This window comes from Salvelinus fontinalis, unplaced genomic scaffold, assembly GCF_029448725.1.
Source record: "Salvelinus fontinalis isolate EN_2023a unplaced genomic scaffold, ASM2944872v1 scaffold_0228, whole genome shotgun sequence".
NCBI classification, from domain to species: Eukaryota; Metazoa; Chordata; class Actinopteri; order Salmoniformes; family Salmonidae; genus Salvelinus; species Salvelinus fontinalis.
In genome coordinates, this window is record NW_026600437.1 from 90664 (window position 1) to 117712 (window position 27049).

The following is a 27049-nucleotide window of genomic DNA, read 5'->3' on the forward strand; positions in this document are numbered from 1 at the left end:
CAGTTGTTTGAATTAGCCATGATAAGGTGAGCCCGTTGTTTGAATTAGCCGTGATAAGGTGAGCCAGTTGTTTGAATTAGCCATGATAAGGTGAGCCAGTTGTTTGAATTAGCCATGATAAGGTGAGCCAGTTGTTTGAATTAGCCATGATAAGGTGAGTCAGTTGTTTGAATTAGCCATGATAAGGTGAGCCAGTTGTTTGAATTATCCATGATAAGGTGAGCCAGTTGTTTGAATTAGCCATGATAAGGTGAGCCAGTTGTTTGGATTAGCCATGATAAGGTGAGCCAGTTGTTTGAATTATCCATGATAAGGTGAGTCAGTTGTTTGAATTAGCCATGATAAGGTGAGCCAGTTGTTTGAATTATCCATGATAAGGTGAGCCAGTTGTTTGAATTAGCCATGATAAGGTGAGCCAGTTGTTTGGATTAGCCATGATAAGGTGAGCCAGTTGTTTGAATTATCCATGATAAGGTGAGCCAGTTGTTTGAATTATCCATGATAAGGTGAGTCAGTTGTTTGAATTAGCCATGATAAGGTGAGCCAGTTGTTTGAATTAGCCATGATAAGGTGAGCCAGTTGTTTGAATTAGCCATGATAAGGTGAGCCAGTTTTTTGAATTAGCCATGATAAGGTGAGCCAGTGTTTTGAATTAGCCATGATAAGGTGAGCCAGTGTTTTGAATTAGCCATGATAAGGTGAGCCTGTTGTTTGAATTAGCCATGATAAGGTGAGCCAGTGTTTTGAATTAGCCATGATAAGGTGAGCCAGTTGTTTGAATTAGCCATGATAAGGTGAGCCAGTTGTTTGAATTAGCCATGATAAGGTGAGCCAGTTGTTTGAATTAGCCATGATAAGGTGAGCCAGTTGTTTGAATTATCCATGATAAGGTGAGCCAGTTGTTTGAATTAGCCATGATAAGGTGAGCCAGTGTTTTGAATTAGCCATGATAAGGTGAGCCAGTGTTTTGAATTAGCCATGATAAGGTGAGCCTGTTGTTTGAATTAGCCATGATAAGGTGAGCCAGTGTTTTGAATTAGCCATGATAAGGTGAGCCAGTTGTTTGAATTAGCCATGATAAGGTGAGCCAGTTGTTTGAATTAGCCATGATAAGGTGAGCCAGTTGTTTGAATTAGCCATGATAAGGTGAGCCAGTGTTTTGAATTAGCCATGATAAGGTGAGCCTGTTGTTTGAATTAGCCATGATAAGGTGAGCCAGTTGTCTGAATTAGCCATGATAAGGTGAGCCAGTTGTTTGAATTAGCCATGATAAGGTGAGCCAGTTGTTTGAATTAGCCATGATAAGGTGAGCCAGTGTTTTGAATTAGCCATGATAAGGTGAGCCTGTTGTTTGAATTAGCCATGATAAGGTGAGCCAGTTGTCTGAATTAGCCATGATAAGGTGAGCCAGTGTTTTGAATTAGCCATGATAAGGTGAGCCAGTTGTTTGAATTAGCCATGATAAGGTGAGCCAGTTGTTTGAATTAGCCATGATAAGGTGAGCCAGTGTTTTGAATTAGCCATGATAAGGTGAGCCAGTGTTTTGAATTAGCCATGATAAGGTGAGCCTGTTGTTTGAATTAGCCATGATAAGGTGAGCCAGTGTTTTGAATTAGCCATGATAAGGTGAGCCAGTTGTTTGAATTAGCCATGATAAGGTGAGCCAGTTGTTTGAATTAGCCATGATAAGGTGAGCCAGTTGTTTGAATTAGCCATGATAAGGTGAGCCAGTTGTTTGAATTAGCCATGATAAGGTGAGCCAGTTGTTTGAATTAGCCATGATAAGGTGAGCCAGTTGTTTGAATTAGCCATGATAAGGTGAGCCAGTGTTTTGAATTAGCCATGATAAGGTGAGCCAGTGTTTTGAATTAGCCATGATAAGGTGAGCCTGTTGTTTGAATTAGCCATGATAAGGTGAGCCAGTGTTTTGAATTAGCCATGATAAGGTGAGCCAGTTGTTTGAATTAGCCATGATAAGGTGAGCCAGTTGTTTGAATTAGCCATGATAAGGTGAGCCAGTGTTTTGAATTAGCCATGATAAGGTGAGCTGAGGTGTGTAATGTACTCTCAGTATATGTTGTGTACGGTGGAGGAGTATGGTGGCTTTCATGCTCTTAACACTTTCATATCCGTGATCAATGTTAATGAACATTTGAACCTTTCTTTCTTTCTTTCTTTCTTTCTTTCTTTCTTTCTTTCTTTCTTTCTTTCTTTCTTTCTTTCTTTCTTTCTTTCTTTCTTTCTCTCTCTCTCTGCTTGCCACAAGCACCATGTCAACTCCTTAATTGAAAGGAAATGTGTGTTAAAATTCCAACTCTATTTCTCTGTTTTTTTGTCCAGACACTGGCATCCGCTGCAGAGGATTTTCAGATGTGGCATCGGTGGAAAAATGATCCTGAGGTGAGTGAATGGTTGTGTAGATCAACATTATTAATATCCTCATTATTTCTGGATGCATTACCTATAGAAGCCTTGAACTCTATAAGAAGAGATTGATTTCATTCACGATCATATATGATTGTTGTAATTGCCAGCAGCTTACCCCCCTGCATCCCACTGCTGGCTTGCCTCTGAAGCTAAGCAGGGTTGGTCCTGGTCAGTTCCTGGGTGGGAGACCAGATTCTGCTGAAGGTGGTGCTGGAGGGCCAGTAGAATGCATTCTTTCCTCTGGTCTAAAAACCAAATCCCAATGCCCCAGGGCCAGTGATTGGGGATATTGCCCTGTGTAGCGTGCCTTCTTTCGGATGGGACATTAAACGGGTGTCCTGACTCTCTGTGGTCACTTATTGTAAGAGTAGGGGTGTTAACCTGGCTAAATTCTCAATCTGGCCCTCATACCATCATGGCCACCCAATCATCCCTATCTTCCAATTGGCTCATTCACCCCCATCTCCCCCTGTAACTATTCCCCAGGTTGTTGCTGTAAATGAGAATGCGTTCTCAGTCAACTTACCTGGTAAAAGAAAAACATTGGATGATAATTTTTGTATAAAATCTCATTAGATTGACAATAGAGTTTTAATAGCGTTCAATTAAGTAGAATTCAATTACATTGCATTGGGACACATTCAGAGCCATGCACACACTGGGTCTTACTCTCTCAAATTCCCATTAAGCCTTCATTAAGTGCATTCGGAAAGTATTCAGACCCCTTCCCTTTTTCCACATTCCACATTAGTCTTATTCTAAAATGGATTAAAAACATGTTTTTCGTCATCATGACCACACAAGACCCCATAATGACAAAGTGAAAACAGGTTTTTAGAAATGTTTGCAAATGTATTAAAAATAAAAAACATAAATACCTTATTTACATAAGTGTTCAGACCTTTTGCTATGAGACTCGAAATTGAGCTCAGGTGCATCCTGTTAACATTGATCATCCTTGAGATGTTTCTACAACTTAATTGGAGTCCATCTGTGGTAAATTCAATTGATTGGACATGATCTGGACAGGCACACACCTGTCTATATAAGGTCCCACAGTTGACAGTACATGTCAGAGCAAAAACCAAGCCATGAGGTCAAAGGAATTGTCCGTAGAGCTCCGAGACAGGATTGTGTCGATGCACAGATCTGGAGAAGGGTACCAAAACATTTCCACAGCATTGGAGGTCCCCAAGAACACAAAGGTCTCCATCATTCTTAAATGGAAGAAGTTTGGAACCACCAAGACTCTTCCTAGAGCTGACCACCCGGCAAAACTGAGCAATCTAGGGAGAAGGGCCTTGGTCAGGGAGGTGACCAAGAATCTGAGGGTCACTCTGACAGAGCTCCAGAGTTCTTCTGTGGAGATGGGAGAACCTTCCAGAAGGACAACCATCTCTGCAGCACTCCACCAATCAGGGTTTTATGGTAGAGTGGCCCGACGGAAGCCACTCCTCAGTAAAAGCCACATGACAGCCCGCTTGGAGTTTGCCAAAAGGCACCTAAAGGACTCGCAGATGATGAGAAACAACATTATCTGGTCTGATGAAACCATGATTGAACTCTTTGGCCTGAATGCCAAGGGTCACATCTGGAGGAAACCTGGCACCATCCCTACGTTGAAGCATGGTGGTGGCAGCATCATGCTGTGGGGATGTTTTTCAGCGGCAGGGACTGGGAGACTAGTCAGGATCGAGGGAAAGATGAACGGAGCAAAGTACAGAGAGATCCTTGATGAAAACCTGCTCCAGAGCACTCAGGATCTCAGACTTGGACAAAGGTTCACCTTCCAACAGGACAACTGGCAGTGCACCTCCTTGCACTAAGGCGGAGGTTGCCCTCCTACGGCCTCCTCCACGTCTCCTGATGTACTGGCCTGTCTCCTGGTAGCGCCTGCATGCTCTGGACACTACGCTGACAGACACAGCAAACCTTTTTGCCACAGTTCGCATTGATGTGCCATCCTGGATGAACTGCACTACCTGAGCCACTTGTGTGGGTTGTAGACTCCGTCTCATGCTACCACTAGAGTGAGAGCACCGCCAGCATTCAAAAGTGACCAAAACATCAGCCAGGAAGCATAGGAACTGAGAAGTGGTCTGTGGTCACCACCTGCAGAATCACTCCTGTTTTGGGGGGTGTCTTGCTAATTGCCTATAATTTCCACCTTTTGTCTATTCCATTTGCACAACAGCAAGTGAAATTTATTGTCAATCAGTGTTGCTTCCTAAGTGGACAGTTTGATTTCACAGAAGTGTGATTGACTTGGAGTTACATTGTGTTGTTTAAGTGTTCCCTTTATTTTTTTGAGCAGTGTATATATATTTTTTTTACTGCCTCTATGTGGGAGAACTCCATTGCCTCCCATTAGCTTGAAACTAACCTGGACCGTGTCATTATAACCGCCTCCAATTCTCCTTTTAATGTCTCTTCTCCATTAAAAGTGAATCGTGTCTGATTCCTACATGCTCACGGGAAGTGTGTGTGTGCTCCATCTGTGCACATGCGTGTGTATGGGACAAAGTAGAAACGTGTGGGGAACAAAGAAGTATCTGCTTCATCCTGCTTTATGCTGCCGTGGTCTACTTCTTTGAGGCTTGGGATGTGTGACTGGATGGAGATGCTTGGCTAGCTTGGATAATTATCCCTTGGCGAAGAGTCATTAGTGTGAGAGTCCAGCGTTTTCTGTAACTAACGAGCAAATATTAGCGCACATGTTAGTCTTGGCCAATTAAGCCTGCACCGATGAAAGGACTCGGAGGTTGGCTTTTTCAGATTGTTTATGTTGAGCTAGCTAATTGATCCCAAGTGTGTGTGTGTCAACCAGGCAGCGACAAACGAGGCTGAATGTAGTTTTCTCTATTCATTTTAGTTTCTTTAACCACTGGCTTTCTCAGGCAATGTTGCGTGTCGTGAGGAGTGTCTTGGCTCCATGTGGCTCTTGCACGCGCTCAGTGAAAGTGTTAGGAGGAGTGCTCCGTCGTCCAGTCTGTCAGACAGCTGTGGTGTGACTACAGTCCGTTCCTCATCCCCCTCCTCACTCCTTCTCAATCCGTCCGGCCAACATCGCGGTTACAGCGTAGTCCTCCGTGAACCGGCCCATGTCCTTGCTGCACCCGTGGGTGCGTGTGTGTGTACGTGCGTGTGTGTGTGTATGTGTATTTGTGTACACAATCTGGTGTAGGAGATCAAATAATCCTGCACACACACATCATTTCTGTATGAAAGCACAGAAGACGTCCTCCCTCCCTCAGGAGTTACATCACTTAAAAACATTTACCCCAGAACTCATTCACATCCACACACACACACACACACACACACACACACACACACACACACACACACACACACACACACACACCTAAGGAGGTGGGGAGTGTAGCCACAGTGCTTCAAAGCTAACATGAAGAGACCTCCTCATGATGGCTGTCAGGCCATCTTAATGTTGTGGAGCGACACACTAAGGTCACACTGTTTCACCCCTCAGGGATCTGAGTATATGAGAGATACAGTAGAAACTAAGATGGACAGACAGAGTGTGTGTATATGTGTGTGAGTTTGTGTGTAAGCTCTGCAAGGACTGCAGCCTGTCTCTCAGGAGGTGAGCAGATGCTGGAGCACCGCTGTCAGAACTGTCTATCGCTAACACCTAGCTCATCGCTAATGGCCTGGCGCTAACTATCGAGCCTCACACCACCAGCAGATCACAGGTGGGGGAACCGGCCTGTGTTTTATGTAGCGTTAGCCCCATGTTGCAGCGCCGGGGGTGGCAGGCAGGTGGTGCTAACCAGTGAACCGGCTCCATGTCCCCAAGGCGTCCATCTGTCAGCTAGGCTGGATAGGCTAGCTCGTTAGCGCCTGGCTTGCTCGTGCTCTGACAGGAAGCTCGCACAGCGGATGAAAGAGAGAGTTGGTTACAACACTACTGATGCTTTTGTGTCAAGCACACACACACACACACACACACACACACACACACACACACACACACACACACACACACACACACACACACACACACACACACACTGTATACACTGTATTAAGGGAGTACACACACACACACACTGTATTAGGGGAGAACACACACACACACACACACACACACACACACACACACACACACACACTGTATTAGGGGAGTACAGACACTCCTGCATGTGAGACACACACATAGACATACGCAGAGAGTGAAGAAGTGCTTGAATTCACAAAATAAGAAAAATAATACAACCACACTGGAGAATGGAAAACAACATGAAATAGGAACACAGTTTCCACACGACTCTAACAATGTCTGAAAACTTTACAATGCACATTGATTTAAACCCCTACCAAAGACCTGCTGTGTTTATAAATCTGTGTTTTTCACATCTTTCTATTTCTCTCTCTTTCTCTTCCCTCCCGCCCTTTCTCCATAGCCTGATGACATCCATTACTACTATGCCAAAGAAAACGTGAGTACATTTCTACTTTTACTTCCTCCATGTTTAACATGTGTTGTGAAGAGACTTGATCTGAGTCATATTGAGTCTGTATATTCAACAAAATCCCACCTGCACCCTCTGTCTTTGTAGCCGTGGTTACTAAACCTGTTGTAAAGCGTATTGATAGCCTTAAAGGATCCCCCACATCCCCCAGCTGTGGCCCAGGCTCTTGAGCCCTGAAAAGACACAAAAAAGTTGCTACAGTACGCTAGGGTTAATGTGTGTATTTGTTTGCATGTGCTTGTTCAAATGAGTGTGCATGCATGTTATGTCTAGTGTGTGTGTGTGTGTGTGTGTGCGTGTGAGGGATTATCTCAAGAACACGTATCTGTGCCTGTGATATCGTCTTCATCCCTTGGCCTCTGAAGTCATCTGTCTGATTTGATACTGGGGATCAGATAGTAATTCCACAGGGGGTGTGGTGATGGAACACATGCAGGCAGGCACACACCTCTCCTGAACAACTGATGTCATTCTGGCTTTGACGGGCCAAGACACAGGAGATCAGTACTGTCAGGCATCTGAATACACGCCAATATTATTCACAGCCACAGGAGATGGAGCAAGCGCCACACAGACACACGCATGTGTTATCATACAACGCACCATAATGCAAAGTGACAGACACACACACACACACACAATACTTTGTATTCACCAAATCCATGCAGTATACTCTCCATTGACCTCCAATTTGCGTCAATAATATCTCATTCCTTTGGTCTTTTTCCCTTATAGCTGGACTCAAATGATACAGAGGTCAAGAAGCCAAACCGGCTTTATCCAGAGTTTAAGGAAGACGAGCAATTTAGACGCCTCATCTCCTACAACACCACAGCAGTCCACATACCCACGGACATATACGAGGGCTGTGAGTACACACACACACACACACACGCATTGTACAGTATTTATAGCATGTTTCCATGACATTTTGGTCAGTCAGTTTCTCAGAATGTAGTAGTCAGCTGATGGTCCGGCCAATGCTTGCAGTCTAAATTTAGCCCTGCCTAGCCCAGCCATTGGGCAGCAGACCTGGCCTCCGAGTCACCCCGGTCACCAGCTGCTCCTCGCTCTCCCACCCACAACCTCATGAGAGAATCACACTGAATGTCAATGAAACTGCCATGATTTTTTTTTCTTGTGTGAAGCTTGTGTGGATACTTTCTGGGTCTTTCTCAGTCTTTCTGCGTCCGTGTCTTTCTCTAGTCTTAATTTTAATTCCATCATGCTCTTCTTTAATGCTTGTCTGACCCGCCCTCGGCTCGGTCTGTCACTCGTCTTACCACCCTCGGCTCGGTCTGTCACTCGTCTTACCACCCTCGGCTCGGTCTGTCACTCGTCTTACCACCCTCGGCTCGGTCTGTCACTCGTCTTACCACCCTCGGCTCGGTCTGTCACTCGTCTTACCACCCTCGGCTCGGTCTGTCACTCGTCTTACCACCCTCGGCTCGGTCTGTCACTCGTCTTACCACCCTCGGCTCGGTCTGTCACTCGTCTTACCACCCTCGGCTCGGTCTGTCACTCGTCTTACCACCCTCGGCTCGGTCTGTCACTCGTCTTACCACCCTCGGCTCTGTCTGTCACTCGTCTTACCGCCCTCGGCTCGGTCTGTCACTCGTCTTACCGCCCTCGGCTCGGTCTGTCACTCGTCTTACCGCCTTCGGCTCTGTCTGTCACTCCTCTTATCGCCCTCGGCTCTGTCTGCCACTTTTTCTTTAACACTCACAATTTAACATATTATCTTTCATTGCTTGTCTGCCTCCTCTCACTCGTTCTCTCCTCTTTCTGCTTTAATTTCAATCTCTTTTACACTAGAACAGCTGGGCCTTGAGGGACCCCCCTTCAAGCTAATGAGCAGTCATTTTGACTACAACATTCTAACAGTGTAATTAATACATTTAATATATGCTATTGCGAAAATAATCGTTTGGTTGTGTTTATGAAGGTCTAAGGTACTTTTTATTTCATTAGTTTGTGACTAGGCTATGTGTAAAAACAATAAAAACATAACATTAAAATGTTCAATGCATTTTATTAATGGAGTGCCTTTGCTACAATTATGAAACAGAAGGCGTATGTGTTGGAACACGCTAACAGCTTATTTTTATAACAACAACACAATGAAAATACCCCAAAATACAACATTCACCATGACGCATGGACAGTAAGACACGAGGTCAAATGATAGAAACATCAGTATCCTAAACATCATCATTATAAGTGACAAGTGTGCTTGAGAAACAGTAAAAATTATAATGAGAAACAGTGAGCATTATAATGAATATAAGTGTCAATAAGACGGCAGTAAAAAATAGTCAATTATTTCTACGTTGGATACCATGGTGATTTTCTGATTCTTTGTCATCAAAATGGAGGTAATGCATGATCTCTCTGAAGCGATCCCATGACATGGTTTCTCCAAAGAAAAGTATCTCATACATGTCTGACCAGAAGCTTTCCATACACTCGCTCTTTCCACCGAATACTCCACGGACATACAGGATTGAAATGAACACTTCCAGCTCATCAACAGACATATCCCAGGCAGTGTCTCCTTGCTCCGTGTGCACCTTAGCCACGGTACAGTCTCTGAATGCTGTAGCATGTCCGTGTCACATGAACAACGACAGATGGTGAGTGCATTGCTGATGTTGTTTTTTGCTTGAGATGTAGAGCCTGCTATCTCAGTGATGACATTTTGTGCAGATAATCAGCCCGTAGTATTGTCACCGGCTAGTTCCATCTAAATGGTGTCGTCCCTTCCACTCTCCTATCTCACTGTTTCATTTGGTGGTGGCGTGTGCGTGCACCACATTCTTGCTTTTTTGCTTAGGCCTCGGAGGTGTCTATGTTCATTATGCCACTAGGTGTCTATGTTCATTATGCCACTAGGTGTCTATGTTCATTATGCCACTAGGTGTCTATGTTCATTATGCCACTAGGTGTCTATGTTCATTATGCCACTAGGTGTCTATGTTCATTATGCCACTAGGTGTCTATGTTCATTATGCCACTAGGTGTCTATGTTCATTATGCCACTAGGTGTCTATGTTCATTATGCCACTAGGTGTCTATGTTCATTATGCCACTAGGTGTCTATGTTCATTATGCCACTAGGTGTCTATGTTCATTATGCCACTAGGTGTCTATGTTCATTATGCCACTAGGTGTCTATGTTCATTATGCCACTAGGTGTCTATGTTCATTATGCCACTAGGTGTCTATGTTCATTATGCCACTAGGTGTCTATGTTCATTATGCCACTAGGTGTCTATGTTCATTATGCCACTAGGTGTCTATGTTCATTATGCCACTAGGTGTCTATGTTCATTATGCCACTAGGTGTCTATGTTCATTATGTCACTAGGTGTCTATGTTCATTATGCCACTAGGTGTCTATGTTCATTATGCCACTAGGTGTCTATGTTCATTATGCCACTAGGTGTCTATGTTCTTTATGCCACTAGGTGTCCATGTTCATTATGCCAGTAGGGGTCTATGTTCGTTATGCCACTAGGTGTCCATGTTCGTTATGCCACTAGGTGTCTATGTTCGTTATGCCACTAGGTGTCTATGTTCGTTATGCCACTAGGTGTCTATGTTCGTTATGCCACTAGGTGTCCATGTTCATTATGCCACTAGGTGTCTATGTTCATTATGCCACTAGGTGTCTATGTTCATTATGCCACTAGGTGTCTATGTTCGTTATGCCAGTAGGTGTCTATGTTCATTATGCCAGTAGGTGTCCATGTACGTTATGCCAGTAGGTGTCTATGTTCGTTATGCCAGTAGGTGTCCATATTCATTATGCCAGTAGGTGTCCATGTTCATTATGCCACTAGGTGTCTATGTTCATTATGCCACTAGGTGTCTATGTTCATTATGCCAGTAGGTGTCTATGTTCATTATGCCACTAGGTGTCTATGTTCATTATGCCAGTAGGTGTCTATGTTCATTATGCCAGTAGGTGTCCATGTTCATTATGCCACTAGGTGTCTATGTTCATTATGCCACTAGGTGTCTATATTCGTTATGCCACTAGGTGTCCATGTTCGTTATGCCACTAGGTGTCCATGTACGTTATGCCAGTAGGTGTCCATGTTCGTTATGCCACTAGGTGTCCATGTACGTTATGCCAGTAGGTGTCCATGTTCATTATGCCAGTAGGTGTCCATGTTCATTATGCCAGTAGGTGTCTATGTTCATTATGCCACTAGGTGTCTATGTTCATTATGCCACTAGGTGTCCATGTTCGTTATGCCACTAGGTGTCCATGTTCGTTATGCCAGTAGGTGTCCATGTTCATTATGCCAGTAGGTGTCTATGTTCATTATGCCACTAGGTGTCCATGTTCATTATGCCACTAGGTGTCCATGTTCATTATGCCACTAGGTGTCCATGTTCGTTATGCCAGTAGGTGTCCATGTTCATTATGCCAGTAGGTGTCCATGTTCATTATGCCACTAGGTGTCCATGTTCATTATACCACTAGGTGTCCATGTTCGTTATGCCACTAGGTGTCCATGTTCGTTATGCCACTAGGTGTCCATGTTCATTATGCCAGTAGGTGTCCATGTTCATTATGCCACTAGGTGTCCATGTTCGTTATGCCAGTAGGTGTCTATGTTCATTATGCCAGTAGGTGTCCATGTTCATTATGCCACTAGGTGTCCATGTTCGTTATGCCACTAGGTGTCCATGTTCATTATGCCAGTAGGTGTCCATGTTCGTTATGCCACTAGGTGTCTATGTTCATTATGCCAGTAGGTGTCTATGTTCATTATGCCACTAGGTGTCCATGTTCATTATGCCACTAGGTGTCCATGTTCATTATACCACTAGGTGTCCATGTTCGTTATGCCACTAGGTGTCCATGTTCGTTATGCCACTAGGTGTCCATGTTCATTATGCCACTAGGTGTCCATGTTCATTATGCCACTAGGTGTCCATGTTCGTTATGCCACTAGGTGTCTATGTTCATTATGCCAGTAGGTGTCTATGTTCATTATGCCACTAGGTGTCCATGTTCATTATGCCACTAGGTGTCCATGTTCATTATACCACTAGGTGTCCATGTTCGTTATGCCACTAGGTGTCCATGTTCGTTATGCCACTAGGTGTCCATGTTCGTTATGCCAGTAGGTGTCCATGTTCATTATGCCACTAGGTGTCTATGTTCATTATGCCAGTAGGTGTCCATGTTCGTTATGCCAGTAGGTGTCCATGTTCGTTATGCCAGTAGGTGTCTATGTTCATTATGCCAGTAGGTGTCCATGTTCATTATGCCACTAGGTGTCCATGTTCATTATGCCACTAGGTGTCCATGTTCATTATGCCACTAGGTGTCCATGTTCATTATGCCACTAGGTGTCCATGTTCATTATGCCACTAGGTGTCTATGTTCATTATGCCACTAGGTGTCTATGTTCATTATGCCACTAGGTGTCTATGTTCTCCATGTCTTCACACCCAACTCACTCTAGGCCAAGGCCTATTCTAGGGATATGTGTTGACTCCCTCCTCTTAACACTAGGTGAACGTCCCTATGTGGATAAAAAGTTTGTGCTTATTTATTGATTTTTTATAGGGGACAACAGTGAAAACCACTCCAAACAGGGAACAGTGTGATCTATCATGATCTGTTCCCAGACCAGGGCTATTTCTGTAGGCTTTATCGAGAGAAGACTGGATGTCACAACACTCATTGATCCAGACTCAGTTTCAGTTCCAACAAGGTCGTGGTGTGAAAATGAACAGGAGGTGTGATTTGTGGGAATTCTGATGGTGTTGATTGAGGTGATTTAGATGGCCTGGTTTTAGCGGTGTGTGTGTGTGTGTGTGTGTGTGCACGTGGTTCTGTGTGTGTGTGTGTGTGTGCGCACGCGTACGCTCCATCAGTGTGTTGCTCTGAATGACTAGAATGGGGGTTGTAGTGTACGGCTGGGTGACTACAGGGATGATAGAGAGGCTCTCAGTGACCTTGTACCCCTGGGGCCTCTTTTAGCATGGGCACACTGAGGACACAGGGCACCCTGCGCATGTATGGGGACACACACACACACACACACACACACACAAGTATGCATACCTGAGGTTATGGATGTATTTATTCGTCATTTAGTTACTGGCTCAGATAGTGTGTAGTGGGCCAGTATAAGGTGAGCTTCAAAAGTATTGGGACAGTGACACACTTTTCGTTGTTTTGGCTCTGTACTCCAGCACTTTGGATTAGAATTTATACAATGGCTATGAGGATTAAAGTGCAGACTGTCAGCTTATATTTTGGGGGTATTTTCATTCATATCGGGTGCAACGTTTTAGAAATTACAGCACTTTTTGTTCATAGTCCCCCAATTTTAGGGGACCAAAAGTACTGGGACAAATTCACTTGTGTATTAAAGTAGTAGAAAGTTAAGTATTTGCTACTTTAATACACATATGTGAATTTGTCACAATATTTTTGGTCCCCTAAAAGGGGGGGAGGGACTAGGTACAAAAAGCTACCACGTCTCAGTCTCACGTCAGAATTAGACTTTCATCCGTTTCTTAACCCTCAAATTTCGAAGTTGTTGCAAACGTCAAATTTGGAAGTATTTATAAGGTGATAATTTCAAATCCAAATTGCTAGAGTACAGAGCCAAAATAACAACACGGGGGGGAGGGGGTCCAGGAATGATTCATCCCTCTCTTTTCCTCTCGCTCTGGTGGTCTCATTCGCTCTCTTTCTCTGTCCCCTCTTTTTTTGCTTTCTCCCTGCTCTTTCTCTCCTTTTCACTCACACACACATTTTCTCTCTCTATCTTTCTCTCACTGTGGCTCTGAGGGGCTAATGGGGGATTTAGCGACGCACCCCACAGTCACAGCCTGTCTGTCCCTTCCTCTATTCGTCCGATTGTTTATGGCGGCGATCTTCTGTGTTACTCATCCCTCTATCCCTCTACCTCTCCCTATATTCTCTATCCCTCTACCTCTCCCTATATTCCTCTATCCCTCTACCTCTCCCTATATTCCTCTATCTCGCCACCTCTCCCTACATTCCTCTATCCCGCCACCTCTCCCTACATTCCTCTATCCCGCCACCTCTCCCTACATTCCTCTATCCCTCTACCTCTCCCTACATTCCTCTATCCCTCTACCTCTCCCTACATTCCTCTATCCCTCTACCTCTCCCTACATTCCTCTATCCCTCTACCTCTCCCTACATTCCTATATCCCTCTACCTCTCCCTACATTCCTCTATCCCTCCACCTCTCCCTACATTCCTATATCCCTCTACCTCTCCCTACATTCCTCTATCCCTCTACCTCTCCCTACATTCCTCTATCCCTCTACCTCTCCCTACATTCCTCTATCCCTCTACCTCTCCCTACATTCCTATATCCCTCTACCTCTCCCTACATTCCTCTATCCCTCTACCTCTCCCTACATTCCTATATCCCTCTACCTCTCCCTACATTCCTCTATCCCTCTACCTCTCCCTACATTCCTATATCCCTCTACCTCTCCCTACATTCCTCTATCCCTCTCTCTCTCCTAGGATGGGCTGCCACATTAATGCTACTTCAGCCGGCTGGTGCTGTCATCGTTGCCATGGAGGTGTGTGTGTGTGTGTGTGTGGGCGCCAGAGTGGGCTGGGTGGTGTGTGTGTGTGTAGATAGGCGGGGTGGTAAGTTGATTACAATGTCTAGACTAGGCCAAGTGTCCTTGTGGGTTTGATGGCTGAATCAAGGTTTGATGAGGTGTCCCACCCCCCCTCTCTCTTTCAATCTCTCTTTCTCTCACATTCTATTCTAATGTATCTTTTTACCCATATTTCCCTCCTTTGACTTTCACACTCCTGTCCTTTCTCTCTTTGCTTTGGTTTGTTCACTCTATCCATCACTTTCTCCATCTCCTCCTCTCTCTCCGTCTCTTCTCCATCTCCCCCCTCTGTCTCTTCGTCTTTTCCCTATGTCCCCCCCTCTCTCCGTCTCTTCGACATCTCCCCTCTCTCCATTTCTTCCCTCTCTCCCCATCCTTCTTCTCTCTCCCTCTCTTCCTGCTCTCTCTCTCTGCTCTCCAGTTCAGTCTAATAATAGCAGGGTGTAGAGGCTGTCACTCCTCCACAGTGGGGCCTGCTGATTGGAGCCTTTCTCCCTGCTGATTTGGTGTGGGTGGGGAATAGGGACATGTGTTTGTGTGTGCGCCCGTGCCTATTGGTATGGGTTTGAGATTGAAAATGAGTGTTTGTGTGCACGAGATTGAAATAGTATGTGTGTGTGTGTGTGTGTGTGCGCGCATGTGTGTGTGTGTTCTCACTCATTAGGAAGATTGGCTTGTGTAGTATGAGTGTTGGAGGCTCAGTTTGGAAATGGAACTCTGACTCGCCTGATGCCCGTTAGCGTCAACCCTGTGTGTCACCTGTCAACTCCATACATACACTGGCCCAGACGAGCTCAGACACTCTGAGGGTGTGTGTGTTTATTAGGGTGTGTGTATGAGTATGCAACAAAAAGTGTGTGTGATCTGTCTGTTGTGATGTCACAGTCCCTGTGGCGAAGCTCGTAGCGTACAAATATTTTTCTTCTTTCGTTTACTCTGCTCAATACATTGGGCTTGTCGTATGTTAAGCTGAGAAGAACACATTTCTTTCTCTCCATATCTCTCCCTTCTGTTTATCTCTCTCTCCCTCTGTTTATCTCTCTCTCCCTCTGTTTATCTCCATTTCTCTCCCTCCCTTCTCGGTATCTCTCCATCTCTCCCTCCCTTCTCCATATCTCTCCCACCCTTCTCTGTTTATCTCCATATCTCTCCCACCCTTCTCTGTTTATCTCCATATCTCTCCCACCCGTCTCTGTTTATCTCCATATCTCTCCCACCCTTCTCTGTTTATCTCCATATCTCTCCCACCCTTCTCTGTTTATTTCCATATCTCTCCCACCCTTCTCTGTTTATCTCCATATCTCTCCCACCCGTCTCTGTTTATCTCCATATCTCTCCCACCCTTCTCTGTTTATCTCCATATCTCTCCCACCCGTCTCTGTTTATCTCCATATCTCTCCCTCTCTTCTCCATATCTCTCCCACCCTTCTCTGTTTATCTCCATATCTCTCCCTCTCTTCTCCATATCTCTCCCACCCTTCTCCGTTTCTCTCCATATCGCTCCCTCTCTTCTCTGTATCTCTCTCTCTTCTCTGTATCTCTCCAAATCTCTCCCTCTCTTCTCCATATCTCTCTCTCCCTTATCTGTTTTTCTCCATATCTCTCTCTCCCTTCTCTGTATCTCTTCACATATCTCTTTCTCTTCTCCATATATCTCTTTCTCTTCTCCATATCTCTCCCTCCCTTCTCTGTATCTCTCCATATCTCTCTCTCCCTTTTCCGCATCTCTCCCTCTCTTCTCCGTATCTCTCCCTCTCTTCTCCATATCTCCCCCTCTCTTCTCCAAATCTCTCCCTCTCTTTTCCATATCTCTCCCTCTCTTTTCCATATCTCTCCCTCTCTTCTCCATATCTCTCCCTCTCTTCTCCATATCTCTTCCTCATATCTCTCCCTCTCTTCTCCATATCTCTCCCTCTCTTCTCCATATCTCTCCCTCTCTTCTCTGTATCTCTCCATATCTCTCCCTCTCTTCTCTGTATCTCTCGCTCTCTTCTCTGTATCTCTCGCTCTCTTCTCCGTATCTCTCCCTCTCTTCTCCATATCTCTCCCTCTTCTCCATATCGCTCCCTCCCTTCTCTGTATCTCTCCATATCTCTCCCTCTCTTCTCTGTATCTTTCCCTCTCTTCTCCGTATCTCTCCCTCTCTTCTCCATATCGCTCCCTCCCTTCTCTGTATCTCTCCATATCTCTCTCTCCCTTCTCTGTATCTCTCCATATCTCTCTATCTCTTTACATATCTCCATCTCTTCTCCATATCTCTCCCTCCCTTCTCTGTATCTCTCCCTCACTTCTCTGTATCTCTCCATACCTCTCTCTCCCTTCTCCGTATCTCTCCCTCTCTTCTCTGTATATCTCCATATCTCTCTCTCCCTTCTCCGCATCTCTCCCTCTCTTCTCCATATCTCTCCCTCTCTTCTCCATATCTCTCCCTCCCTTCTCTGTATCTCTCCATATCTCTCCCTCTCTTCTCTGTATCTTTCCCTCTCTTCTCCGTATCTCTCCCTCTCTTCTCCGTATCTCTCCCTCTTCTCCGTATCTCTCCCTCTTCTCCGTATCTCTCCCTCTCTTCTCCATATCTCTCCCTCCCTTCTCTGTATCTCTCCATATCTCTCTCTCCCTTCTCTGTATCTCTTCACATATCTCCCTCCCTTCTCCATATCTCTCCCTCACTTCTCTGTATCTCTCCATACCTCTCTCTCCCTTCTCCGTATCTCTCCCTCTCTTCTCCGTATCTCTCCCTCTCTTCTCCGTATCTCTCCCTCTCTTCTCCGTATCTCTCCCTCTCTTCTCCGTATCTCTCCCTCTCTTCTCCGTATCTCTCCCTCTCTTCTCCGTATCTCTCCCTCTCTTCTCCGTATCTCCCCCTCCCTTCTATGTATCTCTCCATATCTCTCTTTCCCTTCTCTGTATCTCTTCACATCTCTCCCTCTCTTCTCCACATTTCTCCCTCCCTTCTGTATCTCTCTCTCCCTTCTCTGTATCTCTCCATATCTCTCTCTCTCCCTCCTCTGTATCTCTCTCTCCCTCCTCTGTATCTCTCTCTCCCTTCTCTGTATCTCTCTGTATCTCTCTCTCCCTTCTCTGTATCTCTCCATATATCTGTCTCCCTTCTCTGTATCTCTCCATATATCTCTCTCCCTTCTCTGTATCTCTCCATATCTCTCTCTCTGTCACGTTCCTGACCTATTTCTGTTAGTTTGTTATATGTGTTAGTTGGTCAGGACGTGAGTTTGGGTGGGCATTCTATGTTTTCTGTTTCTATGTTGGTTTATGGGTTGCCTGGTATGGCTCTTAATTAGAGGCAGGTGTTTGGCGTTCCTCTAATTAAGAGTCATATTTAGGTAGGTGTTTTCATAGTGTTCGTGGTGGGTGATTGTCTCCTGTGTTTGTGTATGTCGTTGCGCCACACGGGACTGGTTTCGGTTTGTTTGTTCAGTGTCATTTATGTGTAGGCTTTTTTTCCCTGTTCGTGCGTTCTCGTGTGTTATGTGAGTCCGTCGTTCAGATCTGTCTACACCGTTTATTTGTTTTGTTAGTGTATAGTCAAGTTCGTGTTTTTCTTTAATAAATCATGTCGTCAAACTCAGCTGCATTTTGGTTCGATCCCTGCTCCTCCTCTTCTGATGAAGAGGAGGAGGAAAGCCGTTACACTCTCTCCCTTCTCTGTATCTCTCCATATCTCTCTCTCCCTTCTATGTATCTCTCCCTCCCTTCTCTGTATTTCTCCATCTTTGACACAATTGGCCCTCTGACTTACTGAACATTCTTATTTTGGACATCTTTTGGTGTGTGTCTGTGTGTGTAGTTATTTAGTTAGACCGGTAAGCAGCACCAGAAAGGCCTGAGCACTAATTTGAGGGGATCTATTATCATGTTTGGCAACAATGGTCATCTCACAGAGATCCTATTAAATTCTCGATGTAATTCAAAGCCACGTAGTGTCATGTAAATGCATCATAGTGCAGAAACCACAATGACTCAACTCTCTCAATACATGGCTCTGATGTCATTCCCTTAGGACAGCCTTGGGCACGTGTGGGTTTCCCTTACTTACCCTCCTTAGAAGCAGAATTATCCTTTTTGTGGCCTTGGGTCCTGATTGGTCAGCCCGTCAGGTGGTGTGTACAGTCTGTGTGTTGATGGTACCAGACCCAGTCTCAGAGTGGACTTTGACAGACGGTGCCTTGGGCAGAGATGTCCAGGATGAACGAAGTAGCTTTAATAACAGTGTGAACCCATCCCAGGGTGAATGAAGTAGCTTTAATAACAGTGTTAACACATCCCAGAGTGAATTATTATTATTATTATTTACCGTTATTTTACCAGGTAAGTTGACTGAGAACACGTTCTCATTTACAGCAACGACCTGGGGAATAGTTACAGGGGAGAGGAGGGGGATGAATGAGCCAATTGTAAACTGGGGATTATTAGGTGACCATGATGGTTTGAGGGTCAGATTGGGAATTTAGCCAGGACACCGGGGTTAACACCCCTACTCTTACGATAAGTGCCATGGGATCTTTAATGACCTCAGAGAGTCAGGACACCCGTTTAACCTGTCTAGGATGAGGGTGCCGCTAGCGGCACTCCCCCCCCCACCCCCACTGAAAAGGCAGAGCCGCGAAATTCAAAAAAAATTTTTTTTTTAAATATTTAACTTTCACACATTAAAGTCCAATACAGCTAATGAAAGACACAGATCTTGTGAATCCAGCCAACATGTCCGATTTTTAAAATGTTTTACAGGGAAGACACAATATGTAAAGATGTAAATCTATTAGCTAAAAACACATTAGCATAATCCACCATTTTTCTTTGTCCACCAACAACAGTAGCTATCACTAATTCGGCTAAACTAAGATATTTATAGCCCCTAACCAAGAAAAAAACTCATCAGATGACAGTCTGATAACATATTTATGGTATGGGATAGGTTTTGTTAGAAAAATGTGCATATTTCAGGTAGATGGCATAGGTTACAATTGCACCCACCGTCACAAATGGACTAGAATAACTACATAGAGCAACGTGTTTACCTACTCACTAATCATCAAACATTTCGTAAAAATACACAGCATACACTAATCGAAAGACACAGATCCTGTGAATACAGACAATATTTCAGATTTTCTAAGTGTCTTACAGCGAAAACACAATAAATCGTTATATTAGCATAGCACATGTGCAAACATTACCCCAGCATTAATTCTAGCCAAAGTGAGCGATAACGTAAACATCGCCAAAATATATTATTTTTTTCACTAACCTTCTCAGAATTCTTCAGATGACACCCCTGTAACATCACATTACAACATGCATATACAGTTTGTTCGAAAATGTGCATATTTAGCCACCAAAATCATGGTTAGACAATGGGGAAAGTAGCCCAGCTGGTGAGAAAATGTCCGTGCGCCATATTAGACAGTGATCTACTCGTATACATAAATACTCATAAACGTGACTAAAAAATATAGGGTGGACAGCGATTGATAGACAATTTAATTCTTAATACAATCGCGGAATTACATTTTTTAAATTATCCTTACTTTTCAATACAGTTTGCGCCAAGCGAAGCTACGTCAAAAAACATGGCGTCCTAAGCCACTAACATTTTTCGACAGAAACACGATTTATCATAATAAAAATGTCCTACTTTGAGCTGTTCTTCCATCAGTATCTTGGGCAAAGGATCCTTTCTTGGGTCTAATCGTCTTTTGGTGGAAAGCTGTCCTCTTGCCATGTGGAAATGCCAACTGCGTTCGGGATGAACTGGAAGCGTGCCCGGCGATTCACAGCGTTTCAGAAATAAATGTCCCAAAATCGCACTAAACGGATATAAATTGCTATAAAACGCTTTAAATTAACTACCTTATGATGTTTTTAACTCCTATAATGAGTCTTAACATGACCGGAGAAAGATTACTCCCAACACTAATGCTTGGAACAGGTGCGGGTCGGTGTCCTCCACGCGCATGACGCAGCTCCAAAAGACTTACTAGCTACAGGGTTTTTTAATTTATAGTGCCTGTGAACGCGCAATCGACCCCATTCAAATCGTCATCACGTAAAGGCATCCAGGGGAAGACGTAAGCAGTGTCCGTATACTCATAGGAATAACATTGGCTTTAAAACTGACTCCAGAACAGTGGCCAAAATTTCTGAAATCTGACTCCATGTCAGGGAAATTGCTGTAGAATGGGTTCTGTTCCACATAGAGACAAAATTTCAACTCCTATAAAAACTATAGACTGTTTTCTATCCAATAATAATAATAATATGCATATTGTACGATCAAGAATTTTGTAGGAAGCCGTTTCAAAAATTACACGATTACCATAAATAGTGACAACAGCGCCCCCAGCCTCAACAGGTTAACGTCCCATCCGAAAGACGGCACCCTACACAGGGCAGTGTCCCCAATCACTGCCCTGGGGCATTGGGATATTTTTTAGACCAGAGGAAAGAGTGCCTCCTACTGGCCCTCCAACACCACTTCCAGCAGCATCTGGTCTCCCATCCAGGGACTGACCAGGACCAACCCTGCTTAGCTTCAGAAGCAAGCCAGCAGTGGTATGCAGGGTGGTCAGTGCCTTGTAAAAGTATTCATCCCCCTTGGCGTTTTTCCTATTTTGTTGATTACAACCTTAAATGGATATTTATTTTTGGTTTCATGTAATGGACAAGGACATACACAAAATAGTCCAAATTGGTGAAGTGAAAAGAAAAATGTAACTTAAAAAAAATCTATATAAAAATGGAAAATTCGTGCGTGCATATGTATTCACCCCCTTTGCTATGAAGCCCCTAAATAAGATCTGGTGCAAACAATTACCTTCAGAAGTCACATCATTTGTTAAATAATGTCAACCTGTGTGCAATCTAAGTGTCACATGATCTCAGCATATATATACACCTGTTCTGAAAGAAATATTTAGCATCTTCAAAGTGGTAGGCATGTTGTGCAAATCAAATGATACAAACCCCCCAAAAATCCATTTTAATTCTAGGTTGTAAGGCAACAAAATAGGAAAAATGCCAAGGGGGGGGAACAAGCCACTGTAGCTTTAATAAGTGTGAACACATCCCAGAGTGAATGAAGTAGCTTTAATACTTAGGGTTAGGGTCCTTTTTTCTCCATTTCCGCCTGACTGACGTGCCAAAAGTAAACTGCCTGTTGCTCAGGTTCTGAAGACAGGATATGCATATAATTGGTACCATTGGACAGAAAACACTTTGAATAACAGTGTGAACATATCACAGAGTGAAGGAAGTAGTTTTAATAACAGTGTGAATACATCCCACAGGGAGGAACCACACAATCATAGGACTGTGACACAAACACACAACTCATTAATTCTCTCTCACACACATGAACACACATGAACACACAAACACACACACGAGGCAAAGGGGTGTTTGATAATCCCAAAGCCCTAACCTTTGTGTTTCTGTGGGTGTCTCTTACCCTCCAGCTGCAATTATTCATTGAATAGCCCAGGCGAGAGCAGACATACAAACACACACACACACCGCTACTCACACACAACTCTCCACTCGGTGACAAACCTCCTGGAAAACTCTCAACCTCATCTTACCCTTCTGGCAGAGCCTGGAGCCTGGGACAAAATTTGGGCTCTCGCCTAGCCGAGGAAGCCCCGAGTTGCGATGGTTGGTGATATGTGATAGTCAGCTGACGGCTCAAGGCGAATATACAGAATTGGTCATCTTGAGAACCTGTTGCTTGTGTGAAAATAGCTTTAGGCTAAGCAAGTGGGCCAAATCCTAACATGACATCTTCATTAAAATCTCCACGCAAATCTCCCATTGACTCAAGATTGAGGCAAAAACCAAATGCGCTTGCGAAAAGGAGGTTAGTGTTGGAACAGGGCCCAGGGAGTGCAGTAGTAGTGAATGGTGAGTATCGTTGAGTGAAAGGCTCTCTCTGATAGGATGATTGCAGGCTTTCACCACAGCCCCTTTCTGATACTGTAATCACAGCCAAGTGGAGTAATTACAGTGCTGATAGGACCACGGCAGCTGGCCAAGACACAGAATGACTGCCATGTCATCTCTGTGATAGTCCCAGTTTTCTGATGGTTTCTTCTTCTCCTCCTTTCTCTTCATCAATTCATCCTTTTGTCCTCCTCTATTCACTCCAGTCTCAGGACACTCCTCTGTCAACTCTCTTCTCTACTTGGTTGTTTTCATGTCCTCTCTGTCTGTCCGCTCCCCTCATCCCTCTCTCCTCCTGACCCTCCTATACCCTCTCCCTCTCTCCTCCTGACCCTCCTATGCCCTCTCCCTCTCTCCTCCTGACCCTCCTATGCCCTCTCCCTCTCTCCTCCTGACCCTCCTATGCCCTCTCCCTCTCTCCTCCTGACCCTCCTATGCCCTCTCCCTCTCTCCTCCTGACCCTCCTATGCCCTCTCCCTCTCTCCTCCTGACCCTCCTGTGCCCTCTCCCTCTCTCCTCCTGACCCTCCTATGCCCTCTCCCTCTCTCCTCCTGACCCTCCTGTGTCCTCTCCCTCTCTCCTCCTGACCCTCCTGTGTCCTCTCCCTCTCTCCTCCTGACCCTCCTGTGCCCTCTCCCTCTCTCCTCCTGACCCTCCTGTGCCCTCTCTCCTCCTGACCCTCCTGTGCCCTCTCCCTCTCTCCTCCTGACCCTCCTATGCCCTCTCTCCTCCTGACCCTCCTATGCCCTCTCCCTCTCTCCTCCTGACCCTCCTATGCCCTCCCTCTCTCCTCCTGACCCTCCTATGCCCTCTCCCTCTCTCCTCCTGACCCTCCTATGCCCTCTCCCTCTCTCCTCCTGACCCTCCTATGCCCTCTCCCTCTCTCCTCCTGACCCTCCTATGCCCTCTCCCTCTTGTTTCTCTCCATTCACCCGTTACAGAAAAAAGCACATGATTTCACGTGTGGAAAATCACATGATTTCCCATACATTTTTACATGTGAAAACATGTTTTTGGAACACTTCAGATGTGATTACGTTTTCACATGTGTAGTTTCACATGTTGTCACATGTTATCACATTAACTTCACACAAGATCACGTGATCACATGAAAACATGTATTTTTTGAACACTTCACAAGTGTTCATGTGTAATTCATGTGGTTTTTCCCTAAGGGTCCCATCCCTGGTTCTCTCTCCTTTCTCCCGTCCCTGGTTCTCTCTCCATTCTCCCGTCCCTGGTTCTCTCTCCATTCTCCCGTCCCTGGTTCGCTCTCCTTTCTCCCGTCCCTGGTTCGCTCTCCTTTCTCCCGTCCCTGGTTCGCTCTCCTTTCTCCCGTCCCTGGTTCGCTCTCCTTTCTCCCGTCCCTGGTTCGCTCTCCTTTCTCCCGTCCCTGGTTCGCTCTCCTTTCTCCCGTCCCTGGTTCGCTCTCCTTTCTCCCGTCCCTGGTTCGCTCTCCTTTCTCCCGTCCCTGGTTCGCTCCCCTTTCTCCCGTCCCTGGTTCGCTCTCCTTTCTCCCGTCCCTGGTTCGCTCTCCTTTCTCCCGTCCCTGGTTCGCTCTCCTTTCTCCCGTCCCTGGTTCGCTCTCCTTTCTCCCGTCCCTGGTTCGCTCTCCTTTCTCCCGTCCCTGGTTCGCTCTCTTTTCTCCCGTCCCTGGTTCTCTCTCCTTTCTCCCGTCCCTGGTTCTCTCTCCTTTCTCCCGTCCCTGGTTCTCTCTCCTTTCTCCCGTCCCTGGTTCTCTCTCCTTTCTCCCGTCCCTGGTTCTCTCTCCTTTCTCCCGTCCCTGGTTCTCTCTCCTTTCTCCCGTCCCTGGTTCTCTCTCCTTTCTCCCGTCCCTGGTTCTCTCTCCTTTCTCCCGTCCCTGGTTCTCTCTCCTTTCTCCCGTCCCTGGTTCTCTCCTCCTTTTATGTCACCTCTTCCTCTCTTTTGATCATCCTCCTCCTTCCCTTCCTCCTCTTTGTTCATGTTCTCTTCTCTTTATTTTCTGGTGATTATGACCAGGCTATTCTCTGTCTGTTGTAGCCGGGCTGTGTTGAGAGAAAGAGAAATGTCCAGGTTGATTGATGTGTCCCCGCGGCAACACTGTTGTTGTGCTGTGACCCTGGTCAATTGGGATGCGTGGCGGCCATTAGTGATTTAACACCGCTCTGTCACACACACACAAGCATGCAGACACACACAAATGCACACACACACATTGACATAGACATGGATAGGCACACACACACACTTCCCTGAAACTAGACCTGACCAGGGCTTGTGTTACCGTGGTGATCTGTCCCCCTCTTCTGTCTCAATCACGGCGACCTCGACCATCGCTGTGGTGACAGACACATTGCCGTGGAGATGAATTTGTTTACACGAAGCTGTGATTTGTTCTAGGAGTTTGGGTTTCATTAGGGCTCTAGGCCACACCCCTGATGTGGCTGATCAATGGTCCCCGGCCTAAACTATCTCTTCTGTCTCCCCATTACTATTTTTCTTCTTCCTGTCTTCCTATCCTTCTCTCTTCCTCTCCTCACACTCTCTCTTGCTCTTTCTCCCTGTCTCTCTCTCTCTTCGTCTCTTCATGCTCACACTCTCTTTTTCTGTCTCTCTCTGTCTCTTTCCCATCTCTCCACCTGGTTTTATGTTCTATAATCTCCATGTTACTACCATGTTCAAAGCCCTATGTCCTCTGTGTTGGTATAGTGCACGGTGTGTCAGCTGCATCAGTGTGTATATTTCACTGGTAGATCACACAGCTGTGCTAGTGTTGACTCCATGAGATCTGACATGTGGCCCATTTGCTGTATAGATGAAATGGGTTGTTATTTAGTCTGTCTCGTCTTTTTCCTTTCCTCTTTCATTCGTCCATCTCGTTCTGTCTCTCTCTCACCTATACTATGAGGCAGCAGCATTACCCCATCTCTCTTTTGTTGTCCTCTCTCCCCTCCTTTCTCACATGTTCTCCTCTCTCTCTCTCTCTCTCCCCACCTCTTTCCCGCCCCACCTCTCTCTCCCCTCTCTCTCCCCACTAGCACCCCTCTTCCCTTTCTCTTCCCTCCCCCACTCTCCCTCCCCCTCCCCTCCTCTCTGAGCGTAGCTATGTTGGTTTGCTGATGCTTTGGGCTGTGAATCATGCGTAACATCAGCTTGACATGCTGTCATCCCTGTGCCACTCTTTTGGGGAAAACACTGCATTTTTCAACCTAATTAGATACAGGGTGTATTAGCCAAATAGCATTCCTAGCTACTATTAAAAAAAATCAGCTTTATCTCCCTGTCTCTCTTTGTATCTGTGGTCTCTTTCTTTCTCTCTCTCCGGTTGTCTCTCTTTCTCTCTCTCCGGTTGTCTCTCTTTCTCTCTCTCCGGTTGTCTCTCTCCCTCCCTCCCTCTCAATCATCTCGCTCCCTCCCTCCCTCCCTCTCGGTCGTCTCCCTCCCTCCCTCCCTCCCTCTCGGTCGTCTCCCTCCCTCCCTCCCTCTCGGTCGGTTGTCTCGCTCCCTCCCTCCCTCTCGGTCGGTTGTCTCGCTCCCTCCCTCCCTCTCGGTCGGTTGTCTCGCTCCCTCCCTCTTGGTCGTCTCGATCCCTCCCTCCCCTCCCTCCCTCTCGGTCGTCTCGTACTCTCTCTCTCTCTCTCTCCCTCCCTCTCGGTCGTCTCTCTCTTTCCCTCTCTTGTTAGCTCCCTCTCTACAGTTCTCCTTTTAGAGTCAGTGTGCTCTCTCTCCCTCAGTAAAACAGCATGATTATTGTAAACTCATTTTATTAAAATAATTCTACCTGGGAAGAGAACAATTGGCTATTTTAATGTTTTAGTTATTTTTCTTTGTAGTTTTTCTTCTCCAGATCTGAGCCACTGAATCAGTTTTAGCAATAGACTGCTGCTATTGGATACTTGTCATTGTCAATAATGCTTAAATAGATGTTCTGTGTATTACTGTGCTGTTATCTATGTAGCCATTAGGTGGTCTTGTAATTGACACCCTCCCTATCACCACAGTTTAACCTCTAACCCTAGAAAATCAATGTTATAGGTGTCATGTTTGGCTGTGTACGTGTGGGTATGTGTCCAGTGGCGAACCGTGACTATAGGACCAAAAATCTTCCAACATGTTCTATCAAACTCAAAAATCAAGAAAATAACTGAAAACATAGCATCCCCATTTTCGCCTGTGGAAGTGGGAGATTGCGTTGTAGCTCTCGCATGACTGTGTGGTCTAGAATGGATTACAATGGCAGCCCACAGAGACCCTGGTTAAAAACGTGTTGTAAACACTTATTTGATAGCGAAGTACACATTCAACACGTGGAGTCGTAAATATTGTTCCTAGAGAAACTGAATATAACTCTGACTGGAAATGTTATTTTGGTGGAACCGAATAGTTTAGATCTGGTTGCTCAAGGTTGCCAGGCTACGGAAGCTTCCGCAACGAGTCGTCTGTAAACAATGGCAACATGAAATCATAACAATACAAAAGGGCAACCATTTCATGTCCAAAATTAAATGAACAAACCAGCTATTTCTTCCCATTGCAAATCTATTTTATCACAT

General features: G+C 45.3%; 1 protein-coding gene across 1 annotated transcript in view; it reads left to right on the forward strand.

Moving 5' to 3' along the window:
* LOC129844773 (voltage-dependent calcium channel subunit alpha-2/delta-1-like) overlaps positions 1-27049 on the forward strand; it is a 127500-nt gene that overhangs the window by 79899 nt on the left and 20552 nt on the right. Inside the window, exons 4-6 of the mRNA XM_055912878.1 lie at positions 2341-2400; positions 6852-6887; positions 7656-7788. Coding sequence (XP_055768853.1) covers positions 2341-2400; positions 6852-6887; positions 7656-7788 — 229 coding nt within the window. The remainder of the gene's footprint in view (positions 1-2340; positions 2401-6851; positions 6888-7655; positions 7789-27049) is intronic.